The sequence below is a fragment of the Poromitra crassiceps genome (genome assembly GCF_964638095.1).
Source record: "Poromitra crassiceps genome assembly, chromosome: 5".
Lineage (NCBI taxonomy): Eukaryota > Metazoa > Chordata > Actinopteri > Beryciformes > Melamphaidae > Poromitra > Poromitra crassiceps.
In genome coordinates, this window is record NC_139642.1 from 37,600,243 (window position 1) to 37,623,794 (window position 23,552).

The following is a 23,552-nucleotide window of genomic DNA, read 5'->3' on the forward strand; positions in this document are numbered from 1 at the left end:
CATATGTGTATGGGGTTTATGTGTGAACACATCGTCCGTTGTGAGCGTGCGGCCGCGCTAGTGCAATGTCCGTGTCATGCGCAGAGCAGCCCATGTTTGAATACTACAGGATATTGTCCAGAACGAGCAATCGTGTTGAGTGAGTGTTACAGCTTACAAGCAAATGATTTGTTGCAGTGACGAGCATTGTCAGCATCGACTCTAGTAAGTATAACCACACTTTCGTTGTCTCTGGCATCTCTGCCATCTCTCTGTCACAGCGACTCGCTTTGGGTGTTATAACAGGGAAGGAACGACTCCCTTTTGGAGCCAGCCTCAAGTGGCCATTTGAGGAACAGGAACTACAGCTTTCAGTATCACTTCCATGGCTTCCTCTGTCAAAGCCTGATAGCCCACTGGATAATACCTGTTTCCCCCCATATTGTTGCTGTTTTGTTTTCTGTTCAAGTTTCCTCCACAGAACTTGAATACACAACACATTAAAATAGGGATGCATGATATGTTGGCAATCATCAGTATCAGCTGATAATCACTTATTAATCGGTATCAGTCCGATGTTGCAATTGTTAATATTGGTTATCATATCACCTGGTAGAGCGTGTACCAGGCAATAGTCCTTCTCACAGCGACCCAGGTTCGAATCCAGGGAATTTGCTGCAAAAATGCCCCAAAAAATAATCTAAAAAAGAAAAGAAAATAAAAAATAAATGTGTGGGCCTTTCGTGTGTTTCAAACATTCACGGGTAGCCTACCCAATGCGTTAAAAAGTGACGCCAATGTGGACCAATGGTCCTGTCCTGACCATTGACCAAATGTCAGTAATTGATGAGTTGGGAGTGAGAACGGGTTGGTTTCAGTGTAATGAATGTTTCAGTGTGTGTTACAATGTTTCAGTGTTTGGGTTTTCGGTGTTTCTGTGTGTTTTAGTGTGTTTCAGTAGGCCTATTGCATATTTCAGTATTTCATGTGTCAGTGTTTCACAGCTCAGTCCCACTCTGTTCATTCACGCAGCTCACTCACATTGTGTCATAAATATTCATAAGTTGTTTGGCCTATGGAGGCTGCTATAGACGACAGCTGTATCAAGTGAGATCATCAGACTCGTACCGGAAGTTAGGCGGGGCTGCTTTCAAAATAAATGTATTGTTACAGAACCAAAAAAATCGTATCAATATACGGTATTCACTGGAATTGTGTCAAATATTAAGTGAAACTAAACATATAGACGGTTTTAACTTGACAACAAAAACATTCTAAATTGAACCCCAGCTCACTTCCTGTCGCAGTGTTTCCTATGGACATAACAAAAAACATTAAGGTGGAGGAGTGACCATTCCGTGAAAACCATCTATACTAAAAATATGGTGTGGTAGGCGTAATCTAGCCCTCCAGTAGGCTATGCCATAGCCGCTGTGGTATTTCCTGATGAGCAGCAAAAACTGCAAAAAATGCCTGTCTTTACACCATGCATAAATAAACATGTTTACAGCCCGATAAAAAAAATCACACCCAGGTGCTGAAGTAAGCGGTGCAGACAGACAGACACTAGCCTACTCAACCAATTTTAACTAAAGCTGTGTTCACACCGAGATATTTATTTTTCTCCCTGTCGCTTGATTCAACCCTTTGGAATCGCTCTGTCGCTGTGTTTAAATCGCTCCGCAAACCAGGAGCGCACTGCGCCCTCGGGCCAAGGTGTTCATACTCAGAGCTCGGAGAGAGGGAGAGACTATTTTGTGCACAATATAACCCTTCTCACGGGGGCCATTTTGTGTCGAGAAGCCAGGGTAAACACAGGTGCAAGCAAAACACTAATGAGGGTTTCCAAATCCCAATCATGGAAGTTGGAAACCCTCATTAGTGTTTTGCTTGCACCTGTGTTTACCCTGGCTTCTCGACACAAAATGGCCCCCGTGAGAATGGCAGCACCAGTGCCGGCCCGCTGATAGATGTGGGCGAGGTCACGGTGCATTGAGAAACGAGAGAGATCTTCACTGTCAAGAAACAAGCAGCACACAGCTCTAACGTTAGACAGGATGAAAACATAAACAACACAACTGTGTTTTCCCCCGATGCAAGAATGAATAAATACTCCGGGGTTACGGCAGCCAATCAGCGTTCAGCAGCAAGCGACTGTTGGCAGCGAAATTTCGCTTGAGTTGGGATATTTCATCTCGGGCAACGAGCCAATCGCTCTGTCTCTGACGCTCAGACGCCCAGATCGCTCGTTTGCATTGACTTTGTATGTAAACTCGATGCCAGCGAAAAACTTAATAGGTCGGTGTGAACGCACCTTAAGAAGACATCACTGATGATATAACTGCCTGATGACCTACTAGGGACACTCACACATCACGGGCAGCACGGGGACTCAGAAGCGGGGGAAACTCCCCATTCAAAACAATTAGCGCTACCCCCCACGCTACCGTTCGTTGCGCAGCAACAGACCGGAAGTAACTCCAGAGTGTCCCTACTCCCTACGTATTGTGGCTGTCACATTATTTTTTATGTCGTTTTATTTTGAAAGCGTTGCGCGGAAGCGTTGTGCCTCACTGCAGTGAGCTTGACCTTGCGTGCTGCAGGCAGCCTGTAGGAGCGGCCGGTTCCTCCCAGCCTCCCATTCCCTCCGCGGGTAGAGAAAGCTTTCTTCTACACACAGCAGCGGCAGCGGGGATTTTTTGACTGCACACACCGGATACTCCATACCGAATTAACCAAACTCGGTGAAAGAAGAGGCGAGAGAAGAAGGAGAGTTTCCTGGGCCCTAAACCCCTCCTTTCCCACCTCTCTCTCTTTTTTGTCGCCTATAATTTTTTTTCTTTTCTTTTGACGTTTCCAGACAGCTTTTTTCCGTGGCGCACTCGGGTTGGTCGTGCTGACATGGTAGATTATCACGCTGCCAATAACCAATACGGCGGGGGACAACAGGCCTACATGGAGCCAGAGAGCGACTGGGACCGAGACCTGCTGCTGGACCCGGCCTGGGAGAAGCAGCAGAGGAAGGTAGGCACCGAGCCGAGCCGTGAGGGAGGGGGCAAGCCTGGGTGAAAAATGGCAGGGGAGGGATGGATCAGGGAGTGGAGGTCGAGGACTGAATCTGGGCCCTGCTTTTCGCTCTATATTTGGTCCAAATGCCCCAGTTCGTATGCATCTCTGTATAGTTATCCCTGCGTTAGAAATAGGCCAGTTCCAAGGCTCTTGTGTCAAGCTGTTTTATTTCTCTGACTTGTGATAAATGCTGGTTTCCTCCCCCTCCTCTCTCCCCTCCCTCTCTCTCTCGCTTTGAATGAAACAAAGTATCCAGTTTGTCTGTCTGGTGCCAAGCCGCTGCTTGCTGCGTAGCTTCGCTGCTGTTTTCATAGCTTTCAAGGCGATTTCTGCACCCTTTCCCGAGCGATAACAGGACGCCATATGGCTAGAGAAAGCGCAGTTGTGATTATGCAGAGTTTAGGCTTAAAATAGCAAGTGAAATGGTGTTTTTTCCCGGGGCGTTATCATGACTGGTTGCATGGCGATAAGACTGAGGCGAGTTACTGCTCACTACTGTAGGGTGCCACCGATATGCGGTTTTTTTAAGGCCGATATATATATATATATATATTTGTATCGGAGCTGTTGCTCTGGCAGCCAATTCCACGCAGACAGTCAGTATTCTGAAGTTTGACCATTTTCATGCCAGAAAATGTTGCAAGGATTCAGTCTTTCCCTTCCAGGGTTTGAGTGTTGGCAGGATGGGAAAGCAGTGTGGAAACATTGTCCATTGAAACCCACGCTAATGAAATTCCATTAGGAATTCAAGGCAAGGTGACCCACCACACCAGCACACCTATTCAACAGTAGGAGAAAATGTGGGATACATTACTCACTTCCTTTAAATTAAGAATTAATTCGAAATACCCTTACTGAAGAGGTATATTGATAAGTCAGTCATTGCCGGTTTTCCAGACTCATTATATGTGACTGTCAGTTAGGAACTGCTATTTGATTGGATGATACCTATATTTAATAGAAGCCCATTATCCGTAAACCGGTATATCGGTCATGTCCTACTGGTCCACTTTAGCGTTGTTGCAGCTGCACAAGGCCCTTCCTCTATCACACAGCATATAACACTTACCCACACACCTAATCCCACTTAATCTGCTCACACCAGTTTTGACCCTCCGAAACGCCTGTAGGGTAAATGATGAAGGATAATTTGAAATGCCGTTGCTTAACAATGTGGAATGATTGAGGGTGTGTGTGTGTGTTTCGGTGCTAACTAGGCTAATGCACCCACCCTATCTGATTCACTGACTAGCCACATGATTAGCATTCCTCTAGTGGACTGGCAGCATACCGCGCATTGAATCGTGTGTTTTTATTAGCCTACTCAGCATTTTAGACGTCAACATCAGACATTCCAGAGATTTGATAACCTTCCACAAATAAATCAAACCACCAGATAAACCATTCGGCAGTTGCCTCATCCCAGTCAATCTACCCGTGGACCGACTCTCTGTACATGTTTGTCCGCGGGGCACATGGGCCAAAGTTCCCTTCTGCGCAGCAAGAAAGGAAAATCAAAACCTGTCAATCATTGACAAAGCAAGTATGGCTTGTACAGACTCTGGTCGAGGTTCATTCCTGTGCATTCCCCAACCGCCGCGCAGGTAGGAGGTTGGCATTGGGACGTTTTACTGATTGGGAGCGGCGCGGGCGTGACATGTAGCAGCCAGAGCCAGGGACGTGCTCCCCTGCCAACTTTGAGCTATGCTGGCCCTGGTGAGGAGAGGGAACCAAGGGCACATTCCTGCGGTGTATCCACCCAGACTGTGCCAGCTATTGCGTAAAAGTGAGCGAGTGCCTCCCACCAAAATATCACAGGGAAGTGGGTATAATGAGTGTGGGAATGGCTTGGCTTTGTCTTTGTAGTCTGAGAGTGAGTCCGTAAGGTCAAAGACTGGAGCCATTTGTTGAAGGCTGAGTTGGTCCTACAAAGTTGTCCTTGACGCACACCTTGTCCATTTACTGTGTTGGTAAAACAATGGAACAAGATGCTAAGGTTTTGCATTTTCGGTTATGTTTTTTTGGACATTTTTGCCCTTATTTGATGTCCACAGTAGATAGAGAGAGAGGGGAGAGATGACATGTAACAAAGGTCCCAGTCCAGATTCAAACCCAGGACATTGTTGGTACATGGTGTGCATTAGCTACAGTATATTTTTGAGTCTACGCACCACTGACCGCCAGAGACACTGACTGGAGACACCACTGACTGGAGACAGATATTTCCTTAGAAGACATTTGGCTGGCCTTTACTTTATTTGCTCAGTTTGAAGAGTTTTCTCTGAACCCGCAGACCACAGATTCCACACGGCACACAAATAAGTTGTTTGTGATTTGGAAATGACAGTAAATACAAAGTTGTATACAGGCTGAGTCTGCTAGGGTTGTCACGATACTAACTTCGATACCTATACCCAGGAACATATCGATACTCGATACCATTTCCGATACCACGGGGGGAAATGACAACACATCAAGAGGCATAAAAATAAACGAAGACAGACATGCGCTTCTCATAATCTAGGCCTGATAAAACTAATTAAAAACGTTGCACTTAGCAGATTGCACCTGCTCTGGTCATCAGCCTATCAGAACACTTTGTTGAAGCAACAGATACCCACCAATGATAAGGAGAGAAAAATCACTAGTATGTTTTGATTTTTCATTAAAAGAAAGCACTGCTGGTATCAATGCTGTTGCACTTGCAAATGAGTATTGTACCATTTATTATTATTTTTTAAATTGAGAATATCGATTCTTTTGACAACCTTACATTTGGCAGAGGCAGGAGTTTGTCTCCTGGATATTTGAAGGAGACAAATAGGAGACAGGATATTTGTTTCCAGTTGTCCAATAATATAATATTGAGCAACAATCGTCAACACTCCAGTTTCACTGGGGCCAGCCCAGCTGAGTCCAGTAGTTGACTGCACTTTGTCACACAGGCAGAGGAGCTTCTTGCCTGCCAAAACATGTCATTAAGTCTTTCTCACCGCCGAGGGATCGACCGCACGTCGAAACTTGTTGAAGTACGCAGTGACGCCACCGGGGTTTTATGGTAACTCTCAGGCGGTGCATGCAGATCTGCCCTGAGCGACAGTTAGCCTGCACATACTTCTCATGTCAGAAGGCCAGGAGAAAGTATGGCTGAGGTGGGTCAGGTGGGAGGCTGATCTAGCAAGGAAAGCAGTCAGGCAGCAAGCCACTCTGACGAAGGCCCCCGCCCACAACAGGCGCCAAAATCACTGGTGATCCTTAATGTCTCTGGATCTCTTCTGAAAGAAGCTTTTTGAAATAGAAATGATCTGCTTTGGACCCAGTGTTCCCCCCTATACTTAACTTCTCCAGCAGTGATGGGCCACACCTGCCAAAAAACACCACATTACTAGAGAAAAGCTGTAATACAAAATGCTCAGTCTTATCCCGCATAACGCAACCAAGTAAAGGTCCCACGTTTTGAGTTAGTGTTAAGCCTTCCAGTAAGAACGGTTATGGCACACTGACACAGGGCCAGGATTTGAACCCAAACCGTCTCAAACCACCGGCGCTACAAAACATATCCGGGTCTGCGTCCACGTCTCATGCTTTCCACTGTGTTTACTGTCTCTTCTCTTTCACCAAGACCAACACAGCTCGGGTAATACATCTGCTCCCGTACGTCATCCGAGTTCTAGCAGCAGAATGGCTTGTGGTCAGTGATTGTGTGATATCCATCTCTTCATTTCCCTACGCTCACAGCAGCTGTCTGTTTGCATGGAAGTGATTGGAGGTTTTACAGTTAACAGCTTTCAGCTGATGCAGAGAGATGGATGTGGTCCAGCCTGCCATCACTTCTCCTGCTGTCTCACCTGTGCTAACACACATGATGAGGATGCTGTCTCACCTGTGCTAACACACATGATGAGGATGCTGTCTCACCTGTGCTAACACACATGATGAGGATGCTGTCTCACCTGTGCTAACACACAGGATGCTGTCTCACGTGTGCTAACACACATGATGAGGATGCTGTCTCACCTGTGCTAACACACATGATGAGGATGCTGTCTCACCTGTGCTAACACACATGATGCTGTCTCACCTGTGCTAACACACAGGATGAGGATGCTGTCTCACGTGTGCTAACACTAGGGCTGGCACGGATCAGAAAACCCACGGATCGGATCGCGTGACGGATTTTGAGCCACGGATCACGGATTTTTCGGATCAGCAAAAAAATATATAGATCAGATTTTTTCTCTCAAAATTAGATTTTCGATTAGATTTTTTTAATACTATTATAATTCTCTAACCATTTGTTGCCCTGCACAGCTCAAAAAATATTTTTTTCTCATAAGTGACACAATGTATGCTTTTACTCTGAAGGCAGGCAAAACTTCCTGTTTTAGGTGGCACTGCTATGCCTAACTTCGTGGCTGTTGCTTGCACCAGTCACATGACACGGGTACAGACCTACAGACCAGACCAGGTCAGTCTGGAAATATAACGTTGATGCTACGTTAAGCTACTCAGTGGCCCCACGTATTGTTTTGTTGTTATGTGTCCTAAGGCAACATTTCACCGTCCGGTGATAATGTGTTTGTGAAACGTGTGCGCGTGTGTGTGTTGTGGCTCTCGTTATATTGTGCAGCGCGCAACACGCTGATCGCATTCCTGTGCTTTTTCAGAGGTGTTGAAATAAGTTTGTTGTCACGCTGTCTTTAGGAGCCACTAGCCACAGCCTTCAGAGATACTTTACAGCGGCGACAAGGGTTGAGGAAGCTCACTTGTGCTTGCCATGATTATTCCTGTCTGTGTCTGGCTGCGCTGGGCGTTCTCATACACTAACGTTAAACGTTAAATGAAACGAAAGGGGAGGGGGGGGGGGGGGGTCCGCGGACCACGACGTTCCGAACCGTGTGCCGAACCGTGGGGGCTGATCCGTACGGGTCACGGATTATCCGTGATCCGTGCCAGCCCTAGCTAACACATGATGAGGATGCTGTCTCACCTGTGCTAACACACATGATGAGGATGCTGTCTCACCTGTGCTAACACACAGGATGCTGTCTCACCTGTGCTAACACACATGATGCAGTCTCACCTGTGCTAACACACATGATGAGGATGCTGTCTCACCTGTGCTAACACACATGATGAGGATGCTGTCTCACCTGTGCTAACACACATGATGAGGATGCTGTCTCACCTGTGCTAACACACATGATGCTGTCTCACCTGTGCTAACACACATGATGAGGATGCTGTCTCACCTGTGCTAACACACAGGATGCTGTCTCACCTGTGCTAACACACATGATGAGGATGCTGTCTCACCTGTGCTAACACACAGGATGCTGTCTCACCTGTGCTAACACACAGGATGCTGTCTCACCTGTGCTAACACACATGATGAGGATGCTGTCTCACCTGTGCTAACACACATGATGCTGTCTCACCTGTGCTAACACACATGATGCTGTCTCACCTATGCTAACACACAGGATGCTGTCTCACCTGTGCTAACACACATGATGAGGATGCTACTACCAAGATAGAACAGTGTATAGGCTAATGTAGAAACCTGACAGGGTGTTGGAGGATTAGAGAAAGGGTTTACAATATAAAATGCACATTATTAGGGCTGGAAGATAACTCAATATTATCGTTTTTCAGTGGAATCATATTGCGATGATATGAAGATATTTAAATATATTGTGATTGGTGACACATTTCTGCTGTCTGATTCTGAATTGATGACGACAAGCAAATTCTACTATGAGGTATGATGCTAGGAATTTTATTTGAAGATTTGTGTTTTGTTTGACATCACACCTAACATTACCATTTGATTCAATGAGATGAACATTCATTTGATTATTTAACGTGATTTTGCACACATGAACCATATCGTGATATATATTAATATTGAGAAAAATCCTTATGATTATCAGATTGATTTCAACCACATCATCCAGCCCTACATATGAATGCAGATAAAGCTAAATTTGTTGTAATCACATACACTACTTTAGCTTGTAGTGTGTGTTAGTTGTTGACAGATGTGTGTCTGCTAGCGTCACACAGTCAGCAGCAGCGTGAGTTAATGCTACTCTCGCTCAGTCGCTCCCCTGACGCACCCTGCCAGTGCCCAGACTTGCAACACTCTCTCTCTTTCTCTCTCTGTCTCTACACACACACACACACACACACACACACACACACACACACACAGAGAAAGCTTTCCACTGCTGCCAAGGTGGGCAGCTGGACACAATGTTAGTTTGTTCTGTCCACGCCCACTTTCACATGCTTTTTGTGCGGCTGGCGGTCAGGCAGGCAGGCGGAGCTGTTCAGATGGCCCGGGCTGGCTGGGGACGGGCTGTGAGCTGGTTCAGATGGCCCGGGCTGGCTGGTTCAGATGGCCCGGGCTGGCTGGGGACGGGCTCTGACTGTGAGTGACATTTTGTCAGGACAAATGGCCCAGACAATGCATCGTGCCGCCATCACCGATGGCGCTCCAAGATAACCCGCCAAGTGCCAGGCAGCCATGTCACTTTTTCCTCCAGGTGCTCTTCCCCCCCCCCAAAAGAAAACCTTCTCAAAGAAAGGAGGTAGCCTAATGTGCTTGAGGAGTGTTGACCGTATGGCCCACTCGCCAAACAAGCGCCACAATAGACAACGCTTGTGTCTGTGGAGAATGCGAGGAGCGGCCGCTTTGATTGGCTGTCCCTCTTTTTGTCTCCGCTGTGATTGGCGTAGCAGGACCGACCTGATTGGGGTGTGGCGGCTATGACAGGAATTCACTCTCGTCTAGAATCATTACAGAGCTGATGTGAAAGCAGACATCATGAATCATTACAGGGCTATTGTGCAGATTTCAATGGGCTTTAGGGTTCAGTTGAAAATGCCTCTCTGTTCTGTCTTTAATTCTGTCTTTGCTTCGTGAAACAATAGTCTAACTTCATCCAAATCATGCTGATAATGCATGCATGCAAATACACAATAAACCTATGAAGATCCACTTCAGCTGAGAGCTGACTATCAGATATAATAGAGATCATGTTACCCCCCTATTGCATACATGTAGGTGTTGTGAGTCATCTTGCCTTGATGGACTAATCAGTCATTCTCAACCCTTTTTCCACATCAAGGACCCCTAAATCAGTCCAGGTAGGTAGAGAGATTACAGTAGAACTAGGATCAAAACTGTCATTCTTCTACATTCTGGAATTGTTAACTTGTAAATGAAATGAAGTTTTAACAATTCATCAATTTCCCCTCTAAGCCCCTCAAGGACCCTTGGTGATCCCCAGTCCCCATGTTGAGAACCACTGGACTAATGGACTGTTTCAGGGGCTTTTGCAACCCGACAAGAATGAACATTGTGGGGGAAATGCAGGTGGCCTCTGGGCTACTCCTCCAGGAGTTGTGTTTGTTTGTTTGTGATTGTGAATCTATCAACCCAGATAAATTGGTTGGTGTTCCAGTTGTCTGCAGTGCATTGTGGGATGTGGGGGGAATGGGGGTGCGGTGGGCACTCTGCAGTTCCCTGGCTGCCAGCTGATCCCAGGTCAGCTGTGGGAAAGCCCTCAGAGACCCACATACAGCTGAGCGCTGTCCACAACCAGCCTGTACTCCCTGAACAACGGAGCAGTCAGTCAACCAGGCAGCCGCCAACGGACAGAGCAGAAAGGAATGTAACCTCGCTTTCTCTCTCTCTCTCCGTCTCTCTCTCTCTCTCTCTGCCTCTCTCGCTCCCCTCCCATAGGCCACAGTCAGTGAGAGCATGCAGGGGGAAACATTCCTTTGGTGGCCCATTATAGCTTGCTAGGCCAGAGGGAGGGGGCTTACACTGAAGGGGGGCGGGGTGTCCTGTTTTTTGCCCGACTCAAAAAAGAAGCAGAGTTGGGGGTTAGCAGGATTGCAGATGTGGCCAGTGTGGCGGAGACGAGAGGGAGATTCCTCCTCCGGGGCAAAGGGCGCCCCTCGCAGGGGGAAGTCTCAGTGGAAGTCGTGACGCCAATCATTGCCCAAAGTATTTGTTTCAAGGATATATCGCTCTGTGACTGATTGTAATTTGTCGCCGTTTGCTCTGTTTCCACTGCGGCAGGCCGGTCCAAAGTGCAAACCTCTGTCGTCTGCACCGCCCAGCAGCGGACCCGGACAAACTCTCTCCAATCAGTTGAAAGAATGTAGCGTAGCATTTAGCCTTGACATCCGCCCACTGGTCTAATGTGTTTGTCGTTCAAAGAGATTTCTTTCCGGTCTGTTTCTCTCTCACTCTCTACTACACCCTCCCTCCCTCCCTCCCTCTCCCTCTCTGTGTGTAAGGATGGAAGGGGCAGCGTTTATGGAGAGAGGGGAGGTTTGGGGGTCCGTAAGAATGTCATAGCAGCCGTAAATCCCTGGATGCTCTTGGTGGCGGACATGACCTTAGCTGTCCTGCTAATTGTTGTTGTTCGCGGTGCGGCGTGCTTTGTCTCTATTGTGCATAGTTATGAGGATTAGTGAATGGCATTTCCCACTGATGAATTGAGATTGGCAACAATAGGGACAAAGAATTTCCCTTTTGGTCAGCTGCCAATATGCACGCTGGTCTCGGCTGGGAGCTCGGACCGCCTCCCTTCATATCTCCTCCTCCTGGTGTGTCCTCAAGGAATATGTAGCAACTTTTTATTTCAGCAAATACGCTGTGTGATCAGCTCGCTGTGCTTTCACTGTCTAGTGTCTCTGTTTGTTACGCTGCATTTCAACCAATAAGCAGCATGTTCATGTGCAGTGGGCGGTGCAAGCTACAGCTGCAGCATTTCTATTCTAAACTACCTTATCATATAGTGAACACAGAGGGGCTAAACCTACCACCAGTCTCCTCTCACACAATAGTAAGCTGGGGATGAGTTTATTTGATCAAATGCTGGCGTATGTTTTAGTCTTGACTCTAGATGTATTTCCTGCTGTATCACTGCTGACCGAGAGTCAGTTTTACCTGATCAGATGATCATTATGAATGCGATGCATCACTGATCCAGGATCAGCACTTCCTACAGACTAGGGATGCACCATATTGGATTTGTTGCCGATATCGATGTGCCGATATTTTTGGCCCATTACAATATATGCACACATTTCTTCCCAGCTCATTTCAGAGAACATCAAGTCTCTCGTCTCTCCTGTAGTGGAATCAATGAACACATTAGGTCTACTCTTATCATGATGGCCCACTGGCAGATCATACAGACATAAATACAACGCTTTGCAAAATGTTCACATTCACTGGACAAAATAAGAAAACTACTTCAAATTAGGTTATGTAAATCTGTGGTTCTCAAAGTGCGGTCCGGGGACCCCCGGGTGTCCTTGAGGGGGGTTCCACAATGGGTCCCCAGCAAAAAGGTGAATCATTTATTTCCACTATAATTCCATCCATAAGTAACAGAATATATGACTATTTTGGTCATGGGTTTCATAGACTTTCTGTAAAAGATCTAAAAGAAAAAATATTAGGGATGCACGATATATCGGCAATCATATCGGTATCGGCCGATGTTAGTCATTTTTTAACATATCGGTCATATCGGTATCGGTCAGATGTTGCAATGTTAATATCGGTTATCATTATCAGCCAAATTCTTCACATTGATATGAAATAATGCAGTAAATCTATGATTTATGGGCTTTTCCAAAGGCTTTGCAAATAAAGAAATGCATAACTTTTTCAAATTCAGTGTTAACATGTGTTTTTCAGTATGTACAAAATGTAATGATCATAAAAATTTGGTTTTATACAGATCATATCGACATCGGTAAATATCGGTTATCGGCCATAACAGCAATGTTAACTCATTCAGTGCCAGCCACTTTTGGAGAACGGATGCTCCCAGTGCCAGAGTTTTCAGAGCGTTTTCAGTGATTTCTCGAGGCCCACAGAATATTGTGTGATATTACTATGTAAACACCGAACACGCACAAGAACGAGCTGGCTCTATTGTATCATCAGCAAAAAAAAGTTTATTGATACCATTTTCCGTTCTTTAGTTATGAGCCGGAGAAGATAGGTTGTTTTCAGCGTTTTCAGGCTTTTCAAATTATTAGCTGAGATAATCCGCCTTTTGTGAAATGCAGCATTTCAAGCACATTCACTGAGTCTGAAGATAATATTTTCTGATGTAGTGACGTAGTTGTTGTGTGATGCCCTGCGTGCACCACCCGGCACCACCCCCCTCCCCCCCTCCCCCCGTAAACTCCTCCCCACACTGCACACAGCCTCACGCAACCATTATATTTTCGGACTGCTGCGTTTGTGTGCTGCTGTCGGCTCTCAGCGCCACAGCAGGGAAGAGCCAACCCGGATTGCTGAATGGTTTGGCGTCAGGGGCTGCTTTCCTGTCTGCTAATCGGGTGGGGAAACTATACAGACAGACAGACAGACAGACAGGGACAGAGGGGCTCAGTTGTGAGCGCGGATTGACTCCTGTTCGGAGCCAATCTCCCGCGACAGAGCAAATGGCTCTGGGAGCATGTATCGGTTTGTCTTTGATCCACGGCTTTTAGGCTGTTTCTCGGACCTGTCTCTAATCTGGACTGCACCGAGCAAGCACTGTCGCCACCTAATGAGTCCGTAAAATAGGTTATACACCTCCAATAGCTACTATAGTTGTACAGGAGCTGCGGAAGGCTTTGATCGACGTCCCACCGTCAAAAAACGCATTGGACGTCGAAGGACGTCCGTGGCATTCTACGTCACTATTTAATTGGACGTCGAAGGACGTCCATGGCATTCAATGAGTTAATATCGGTTATCGGCATCGGCCAAAATTTTCATATCGGTGCATCCCTAAAAAATATTATCAGATGGGGGACCCTGGGACGAAATGGAGTCCGACCGTGGTCTAATTTGTGTCAGTCCTTGACGTGAAAAAGTTTGAAAACCACTGATCTAAATAATGTTGAACATTAGTCAAGCATTGAGCATTAGGGCATAATTAAAGCGTAATTTTATCGGCCTGTCATATCGGCAGAAACGTTTGGTTTGGGGCCGGGCCGATATTTCATTTGAAAGCTGTTATCGGCCGATAGCGATGACGTGCCGACATGATGGTGCGTCCGTATAGACGGATCCAGTCACAGGCTGAAGAGGAAGACGGCTTCAGCTGGCTTCTCCTCTGGAGCCATGTGGTTCATGTCTGCACTGCAGACTAGCAGTGTGTGACAGCCTGTGCACCAGAAACTAGGACTGTGTGCCTGTGCAGTGTGCACATGTCTGAGAGAGAGAGAGAAACCGTTTTTTGAACCAGGCTGTCGTGTAAACATGTTTATTTTTGCTGTAAACTCGGGCATTTTAACATGGAGTTGAATGGGGATTGACTGACTCCCTTTTGCAGCCAGCCTCAAGTGGCGATTCGAGTAACTGCCATTTTTTTTTAACTTCCGCAGTGGCCTCATGATCTGTCCAAGCCTAAACCTCCCCCTCGAGGCAGACCCAGTGCTTTTGAGAAAGGGGGCGTCTTGCTTGTTTGCAGGAAAGCAGCTGAAAGGAATGTGTGTTTAGGTGTGGTGGTGTGTGTGTTTAGATGTGTGTGCGTGTGTGTGTGAGAAGGGTGGGGGCTCCATTATATTCTGGGTGTTGGGGAGGGGGTTTACTGGAGTTTAGGAGTGAGATTCTCTCCCCCCCCCCCCCCCCCCCCATGTCTAGTTTTCCAACAGCGTCACATAGCTGTGGGTTTCTGTGCCGGAGGCTGCTGGTAAACACTGTTCACTTAAACAAACAGGCCCTGTCTACTGGACACTGTGTGTGTGAGAGAGAGAGTTTTATTGGATCAAACGTCGTCAGGTCTCTCTAAAAGGTGTTCTGCCTATTTCACGGTCCACTTAACACACAGGGAACTAAATGGTGGTAGAGATTGCAGCTCTCGGAGGTGCAGCCCAGCTTGGCTTGTAGCTGCTTCCGTAAAAACACCTAGGTAGATTTTATGTGTGTGTGTTAGGGCTGCACGATATGAGGAAAAGCTGCGATTTGCGCTAACACTGTTCAATATTGCGATGACGATATGACCTGCGATAAATAAATAAATGCTATAAACAAAAATATTAATGGGTAGGGGTGCTGCGATCCGGCTAAGCCACGATCAGATCCGATTCCGATTCCTGGGGTCACGATCCGATTCCAGAATCGATTCTCAATTCCAACGATTCTCGATTCCAGAATCTAGAATCGATTCTCAATTATGTAGTTTTATATTGCAATAACACACAAAGGTAAATCTAAGACAAAAAATGACAAATGTATTAATGCTGAACTTCAAATTCAACTTCTGAAGTATTACAGTGAGGGCCTAAATTCATTTTGCAATGAGTGTGTTAATTTAAGCATACGTATCAGTAAGTGGCACGGGATTCTCAAAGCCTGTGTTGAGGGTCATACGAACAAAAATGCACTCTTGAAGCAAAAAAAAATCCAAAACCAACAAGTTAATTATTTACATTTTTACTTCAATGTAAATTTCTTACACATGAGATTACTTTTAGCCTTTTAGTCATAACGATTATTGAAAGATATTCCATATTCCAGACTGAAATGTTATAACAGAAGTGGAGTATTGGCCAGAATTTTTTTTTTAATTGCGATAACACGTGACTTTTGCGATGTGTTTATTGCGCATTTTCATATCGCGATGACAATGAAAAAATATGATTCATCGTGCAGCCCTAGTGTGTGTGTGTGTGTGTGTGTGTGTGTGAGAGAGACAGAGAATTTTATTAGATGAAGCATTGTCAGGTTTCCCTAAAAGGTTTTGTGCATCATTCAATTAACACGCAGGGAAGTAAATTGAGGAAAAAATTGCAACTGTGATGTGCAGCTCCGCCTTGCTTGTAGCTGCTTCCATATAAACACCCAGGTGGAGTGTGTGTGTGTGTGTGTGTGTGTGTGAGTGAGAGAGTTTTATTAGATGAAACATTGTCAGGTTTCCCTAAAAGGTGTTGGGCATCATTCATGCTTCAATTAACACACGGGGAAGTAAATTGAGGAAAAAATTGCAACTGTGAGGTGCAGCTCCGCCTTGCTCGCAGCTCCTTCCATATAAACACCTAGGTGGAGTTTATGTGGAACCATTTGTAATGAGCTCACCTCACGCCCGGGGCCGCTGTTTGTGGCTGTCTGAGAGGATTGCACTTTTAACTGTAATAAACCCAATCACACACAGTGCATTTCACCAACTGTGAGAGTCCACATGTTAGTTTGCAGAGGAAAGGCGTTAAAGGTTTGGTGGTGTGCAGAATATCTGGGCCAGTGAATCAGATTGTGCATCGCAGACAATCAGTCATATACAGTGTAGGAAATGTAAAATTAAAAAAAATTGTCTGTCTCAAAAACTGGGGGCATTTATGCAATTTTGGGGGCACTTAATTTTTTTTAAATTAGTGCATAAAGTTGCTAAAGCGTATTGTGTAAACAACAGCGCTGTTTGTGAGTGTGTTCTTCATCGTCGTCTTCTGGCAACCAGCTTGCAGGTGCTGTTAGAAATGGAAATTAAATGAATTTGAATTAAAATAAAATTATCTATCTAATATTATTAATATTGGGGGCAATTTTTGCCCCTAGATCATGATTTTTAGGGGCATTCTGAGATTTCTTGGGGGCATTTTTGCCCTTGCCCCTGGCTAAATTCCTACACTGGTCGTATAAGAAAATCATCAGCATACCATTTTACCTCATTTCTGTTTAAGTGGTGAAAAATATGAGAAAAAAGGCACCATCTACAAACTGCAATCCTTATCGCAATAATTGTGGAAAAAGATTGCAGCATAAAGTTTTGCCAGTGTTACATAACCTTAGTGTGTGAAATGGATTACTACGGTCTTGAGTGTTTCTGTCTCTTCCTGGCTGCAGCACATTTCTCTCCTGCCTGCTCTGTCTCCATGGCTGCAGTGAGTTCCTCGCACATGTATCTGTCTGCAGCATGTATCTGTCTGCATCATGTATCTGTCTGCAGCATGTATCTGTCTGCAGCATGTATCTGTCTGCAGCATGTATCTGTCTGCAGCATGTATCTGTCTGCAGCATGTATCTGTCTGCAGCATGTATCTGTCTGCATCATGTATCTGTCTGCATCATGTATCTGTCTGCAGCATGTATCTGTCTGCAGCATGTATCTGTCTGCAGCATGTATCTGTCTGCAGCATGTATCTGTCTGCAGCATGTATCTGTCTGCACTCTGCAGCACTGTGCCCCGTGTGCCCTAGTTTTCCCAGCACCGCTTCAGAGCCACACTTGTCTTCTGCACCAGAGAGAGAGAGAGACACACAGAGAGAAAGTTCAGATTCAATAAAGAGGCAAAGTGACCGCCTAGTAGGCGGCGCCTACTTCCTGCTTCAGCACTGTACCAGAGATTTTCATCCGCCATTTATTTTCCCATAGACATTTCGTAAAATGCGTATAAAAATAGATTTACTGGTTCAAACCAAACGGTACAGATATATTTAGAAACAGGAGAGATTGCATAACATTTCTCTGGGACCAAAACGTAAAGAAATGTGGGTTTAAAGAAAATATTTTTTCTGTGTTTTTTTTTGTTTTGGTCCAAGTGAAATGTTCTATGGTCTCTCCCGATTATAGCATTAGCTGAACCGTTTGGTGCGATGAAGTAAACCTATTTTATAAGCATTTTACGAAATGTCGATGGGAAAATAAATGGCGGATGAAAATCTCTGGTACAGTGCTGAAGCAGGAAGTGACGTTCCACTTTGCCTCTCTATTAAAAAATGAAAAAAGGCAGAGAAAACCAAAGTGAAACCCTCTCTCTGTCTCTCTTGCGGTTGCTATTTCAAACTGCCAGTGTGCTGCGTTCAGCGAGGCGAGTGCTCTACCTTGTTTCACAGACTCCAGGCTATAGATAGAGGCATATTGTCTCTGACATTAATACACGTTCTTTTTTCAAAGGGCCATAAAAGAGCCAGGGCGTATTATAGGGGTTTGTGGCCGGTAGTGGGGAGTGTCTATGTGCTAAGAGGTGATGCTGCTGATCAGAGCAACGACTAAGCCGTGTGCACTTAACCACAGCTCTCATCTAAAGTGAGTGGAGGTTTGAATTTATTATTTTGTATTGTTTTTTTGTTTTGTGTTTGCAGAGACTTGCTGAACAAAACAGTCCTTTTTAAAAGCTTCTTCCTTACAGCCTTCAGTGTTTTCTTCAGCCTGCCTTACGGGTACATCACAGGGGTTGGAGAAAGCCTTGGCAGTACGACACAGAGCTTCTAACTGTTGGTATTAATCTCCTGTGACTCACCTTTGGGCCCTGCTTTGGCCTTTGAAGAACTGAACAAGCTGGCTTCAGTGAGGGATCATATGTGTTTTAGACTGTGCATTTGATAGAGTGAGTCATGTATTCACTATTCACTGACAGTTTATATGAAGTTCTAAACTAAAACATAAAAGAAACGCACACACAAAAACACCAAGTTTTGGGGAGATTGTCCTTGTGGTTAACTAACTTGTTAACCTCAATTTTGGACAGAGCTCTTTATATTTTGCACCCTCAGTCCGTGTGGGCACTCATAGGGCTTTCACACCAGCAGGGCTCCGTGCCGGTTCCGGTTCCAGAACCCTCATCTGAACTGGCCGGCGCGTTCAGACCGAAAAAATAATTGGTTCGGAACTTGAAAAGTTGGTTCTCAGCGGAACCAAAAAATAGTTGGTTTTCCTTGGGAACCGTGACATCATCAGTGGGCGTGTCTCATTCTAGGCTGTGAAAACGAGCAGGAAGGAGAAGAAGGCAGTGACAACACAGAGAAAAATAATTTGCAGTGGTCTGCTCTGCTGAGGAAACCAAATGTTTAGTGGCGATTTGGGCATCTACCGAATCTCAAGAAAAGCTAGAAAGCAGTACAAGAAAGAGCAAGTCGTATGCCGAACTTGCGAAAGAGATGGCCAAGGCTGGGTTCACTCGAACGCCAGAGCAAATAATTAATAAACTTTAAAAAATAAAAAAAATAAACTGAAGAAGGACTACCGAATAATGTCCTCCCACTTTGGTTCCGCTTAAACTGGTGTGAACACGGGCTGGTTCACCAGAAAGCACCAAGGTTCTGAGACTCCAGAACGGAGCCAGAGCCAGAACCAGAACCGTGTCTCTCTGAAAGCGCTATCAGTGAGCCTGTCCCCAATCCAGCATGGCTGTGGAGCAACATCTGGCCACCCCGCCCCCCCACCTCCACACACAGAGATTATATCCCTGCTCACATGACAAGTTTATATCCCAGCTCAGACAAATAGATTCTATCCTCTCTGCCATAAGCAGAAAACTCCATTCTCCAGGACCTTGTGGATTTGGAAGTGACAGCAGAAAGGAACAGACGATGAGTGATAGTTATTGATAGGTAGATGACTTGTGTGTCTGCTGCTTTATTTTGTATTCAAGTAGTGAAGTGAAGCTATAATGTGAACAGGTGTGACATGTGATCACATGTGATGTCACCGGTGGTGTGTGACATCACATGTGATCACATGTGATGTCACCGGTGGTGTGTGACATCACATGTGATCACAGGCAGCAGAAGACTTTTTATTATGACCTGCACAAGCAAGTTATTTCCCTCTTTTGAGGATGTTTTATCCCTGCTGAAAATTAACTAAATGTCCAGAAAAAGTTGAAATCCTAAAAGGAGTCGGCATGTTGTTGCAGTCAGAGCTGGTCGGACAGGTTTCTTAACTGCTTCTGGCATGATGGAAGCAAAAAATAAGATAAAAGACTGCAACTGTCCTACTATCAACTCATGCTTATTCTGCTGTAGAATATAACGTGATGGATATCTGCATACAGAGACACACCTAGACAGGTTATCCTCCCTCTGGGGTGGGTGTGTGAGTGACAGAGAGAGAGAGAGAGAGAGAGATAGACAGAAATGTAAAAAAGAGTCTCAAAATAAGTAACCAACACCAGAAAAAAAATCAATTCATACAATGGTATCTTTCTCAGTGGTATCTCTTCCACTGTGGTGACATCCAGCTGGTTAGCCTCATCCTCTAAAAGAGTCTGGTGTAGATGCTGCTTCACCATCTGGCAGTAAGACTCAGCCTTGACGGCGTGCAGTAGCTCTCAACTCCACTACATTTTGACCCTTTGACCTACCAGAGTTTGGCCTTAAGTTAATAATTGACATTTATTTGATGATGTATTGTGTATGAGCAGAATGGTAGGTGTGGTGGAGACAAACTGTTACACCTGATCCTGGCCAGTCCGACCAATGACTAATGAGCAAAAGCAACTTTGCTGCTGTGTCATTATTGCAAGTGGCTCTTAGTGATTGTGTTTCTGAAACCGGCAGTTATTTAGTTAGTTAGTAGCGTTGTGTGATGGCTCAGGTGACCCCCCCCACCGGCTGACAGAAGAGATTAGAGAGGTCTCCACTGTCCTGTCCTGTCCTGTAATGTCCTGTCCTGTCCTGTAATGTCAGCCCTGATAGGTTTGACATGACCCTGCCCGTGCCGGCCAGCAGTCACTCAGCAGTCAGGACTGGGTTCAGTTCTCTGTCCATTCAGGCAGTAGACTCTCCTTTCACCTTCCACTTGACTTCAGTACATTTTAAATTCCATGCCACTGTGAACTCCTGGCTGCTACAGTGCATCTGAATGTCACTGTGTTAAAAGTCAACTGGATTTTTTAAAACATCTAATGCAACCTCCCAGTGATGATGCCAAAGTAAGTAGGTGAAGTAGACAAATATATAGACGTTGCCTTAGTCCAACGGCGGCCATTTATAATCTTCTTTTTCATTCTTAGAGTGGGAAACTGTGCCTGTAAGACTGGTATACGTATAAAATGAACTAACATTACTACAATGCACAATAAAGACTTCAGATAGACCCAACAATTATCAAATTAGCAATCTCAAGAACAAAACTACAACTCATTGAAGTTAGCAGGGCGGTTAGCTAGCTTACTAGCTGGTTAGCTACGCGACTTGTGAATCTTTGGAATGGACAGTGAACTGAATAAAAGCCTGATGGAGTTTAGCGGCTGTTGGTTTGTGGTCTCAAGGCAAATGCCTGCAGCTTTCACCATGTGTGCTTTCAAAGCAGCATGACAGAGGTGAGGATGGTGCAAATAGACAGAGGTGTGTGTGTGTGCGTGTGTGTGTGTGTGCGCGCGCGTGTGCGTGCGTGCGCGTGTACGTGCGCGCGCGTGCGTGCGTGTGTCTGCGCACGCGCGTGCTTCCTCTGAGGCTTTCTCTGATTTCCTCCACTAGGTCCTGTTGTATTATTTAACAGTCTTGTAACTGGGGCACTGGGCAATGAGGTGAGGCCTACTGCCTGGGACCATCCACACACAGTGAAAATCATCCATGCACGGCTTACCAAATCATATTGGCGTCTCCTGCTGTCTCCATGAAATAGACTGCACCGGTGATTCCAGGTGAAAGCAAAGGTCCTGTGTCAATTTCTCAGATTAAATCCACTTTGTGTTGTTTTATTCTTAATCTTCATCGTTGTTGCTCATCCTCATCACTGTAGCGCTTGTGCACCGCACTTCCCATAGATCACCTGTCAGTCAAACGTTGTGGGCGGAGCTTGGACTTTCAGGAAACCATTTATTTATATGAAAAGGCAGCAGATTATTATTTAAGAGAAAGCATTTTGAAGTGAGAAACGGCAAGGTAGCAATAAAGCTCAGTATTGACGACAGCTATGCCCTGCTCTGTGCATCAGATCAGCAGGGTAACGTAAAGTAATGTAACAGCGCAGCATTGACAGCTATGTCCTGCTCTGTGCATCAGATCAGCAGGGTAATGTAACAGCTCAGTATTGACAGCTATGCCCTGCTCTGTGCATCAGATCAGCAGGGTAACGTAATAGCTCAGTATTGACAGCTATGCCCTGCTCTGTGCATCAGATCAGCAGGGTAACGTAAAGTAATGTAACAGCGCAGCATTGACAGCTATGTCCTGCTCTGTGCATCAGATCAGCAGGGTAACGTAATAGCTCAGTATTGACAGCTATGCCCTGCTCTGTGCATCAGATCAGCAGGGTAACGTAAAGTAATGTAACAGCGCAGCATTGACAGCTATGTCCTGCTCTGTGCATCAGATCAGCAGGGTAACGTAATAGCTCAGTATTGACAGCTATGCCCTGCTCTGTGGATCAGATCAGCAGGGTAACGTAAAGTAATGTAACAGCGCAGCATTGACAGCTATGCCCTGCTCTGTGGATCACATCAGCAGGGTAACGTAACGTAATAGCTCAGTATTGACAGCTATGCCCTGCTCTGTGCATCAGATCAGTGGAGCCTGTGTTGGTTTCAGGGCACATAACAGCTCCATTAAATATTTACCCACCCTGCCTGGCCTGCAGGCTCCACCACTCATTTATATAGCAAGGACACAGCCCACTAAATAAACCCACGTATCTCTCTATCTCTCTCTCTCGCCCTCTCTCTCCCTCTCTCTGTGTGTTTAGTAGGTATGCCTACTGCCAGAGTCCTTAAGACGAAACGCCTGGTAAAAGAGGACAATTGTTTCGCTCACCAGAGAGAGAGAGAGAGTGTGCAGCTATTTTTAGGTGTTAGCTGATATGGTTTTATCTTTCTGGCTGGTGGTTGCTTGGGGTGGTGCCCGATTGTTTCCCCCTGTCTGTGTGGTGGGTTTAGCATGTCAGCTGTGCACTGTGTAGCTCCTGTCTGTGTGGATGGGATGTATTTCTAGTCAGGCATCTTGAGGGCAGCTCCAGCCCTTCTTCTTTTGCTTTCATGGTTCAGTTCAGAGTCGAGTCCTCTGAGACTTGAAGCCTGCAGCGCAAACAGACACATGAGATTATGGCTGGGCAATATTTTGCAAAATCAAATATCACAATATTTTGGACTGAATACCTCAGTAACGGGATAACAGGACAATGTTTTGAGGATGTGCCTCAGTGTTTTCATTACAGTAATGTGTAATCATTGTAAGTACGTTTTAAAAGAAAATCAACTTTGTCTACTTGTGAAACAAAATTTATTTTGATTTTGAAATTTGTGCAAATTTGTGTTTGCACCTCTAACAGAAAATATAATATATGGGGCTTTTCCTTAACATACTAATTAGTCATGAATAGGTTAACAGCGCTGTGAGCCGCGCGTCCTCTCAGAAGTCGAGGTGTCATGGTGGAAAAGGGAGATGGGCTGAGTAAAGGAGGAGAGGGAGAGACCTGAGCTGGAGGTTAGAGGGTAAAGAAACATTCACCACGATTTGTCTGCTTTGGTTTTGTTAGTTTTCTAACTTCATTTGTGATTTCATCTGTCAACTTGTGAACAGAGTTGTTAATGTTTTCAGTTAATGGCTGCTGCACTGTTGGATGTTCATTGAGGCAGGCTCGTCTCAATCTGGAACTGTAGAAAACGATGTCATCACCGAGCTGAGCGAAGCGTGTTTCTGGATAGATGAGTTGACGGAGAGGAATGGATGTAGCCTGAGAGACCGGAGGAGGAGAGGGACAAAGGCTGAGTGAGCCTGGGGGAGAGAGGAAGACACGCCCCCCTCCTGGGACTCCTGAT

At 45.6% G+C, this 23,552-nt stretch overlaps 1 protein-coding gene across 1 annotated transcript in view; it reads left to right on the forward strand.

Moving 5' to 3' along the window:
• The first annotated feature begins 2,608 nt into the window (after positions 1 to 2,608).
• The window catches only part of actn4 (actinin, alpha 4), a 98,185-nt gene continuing 77,241 nt past the window's right edge, over positions 2,609 to 23,552 (forward strand). Inside the window, exon 1 of the mRNA XM_083637555.1 lies at positions 2,609 to 3,003. Within this exon, the coding sequence (XP_083493681.1) occupies positions 2,881 to 3,003 (123 nt within the window). The 5' untranslated portion in view covers positions 2,609 to 2,880. The remainder of the gene's footprint in view (positions 3,004 to 23,552) is intronic.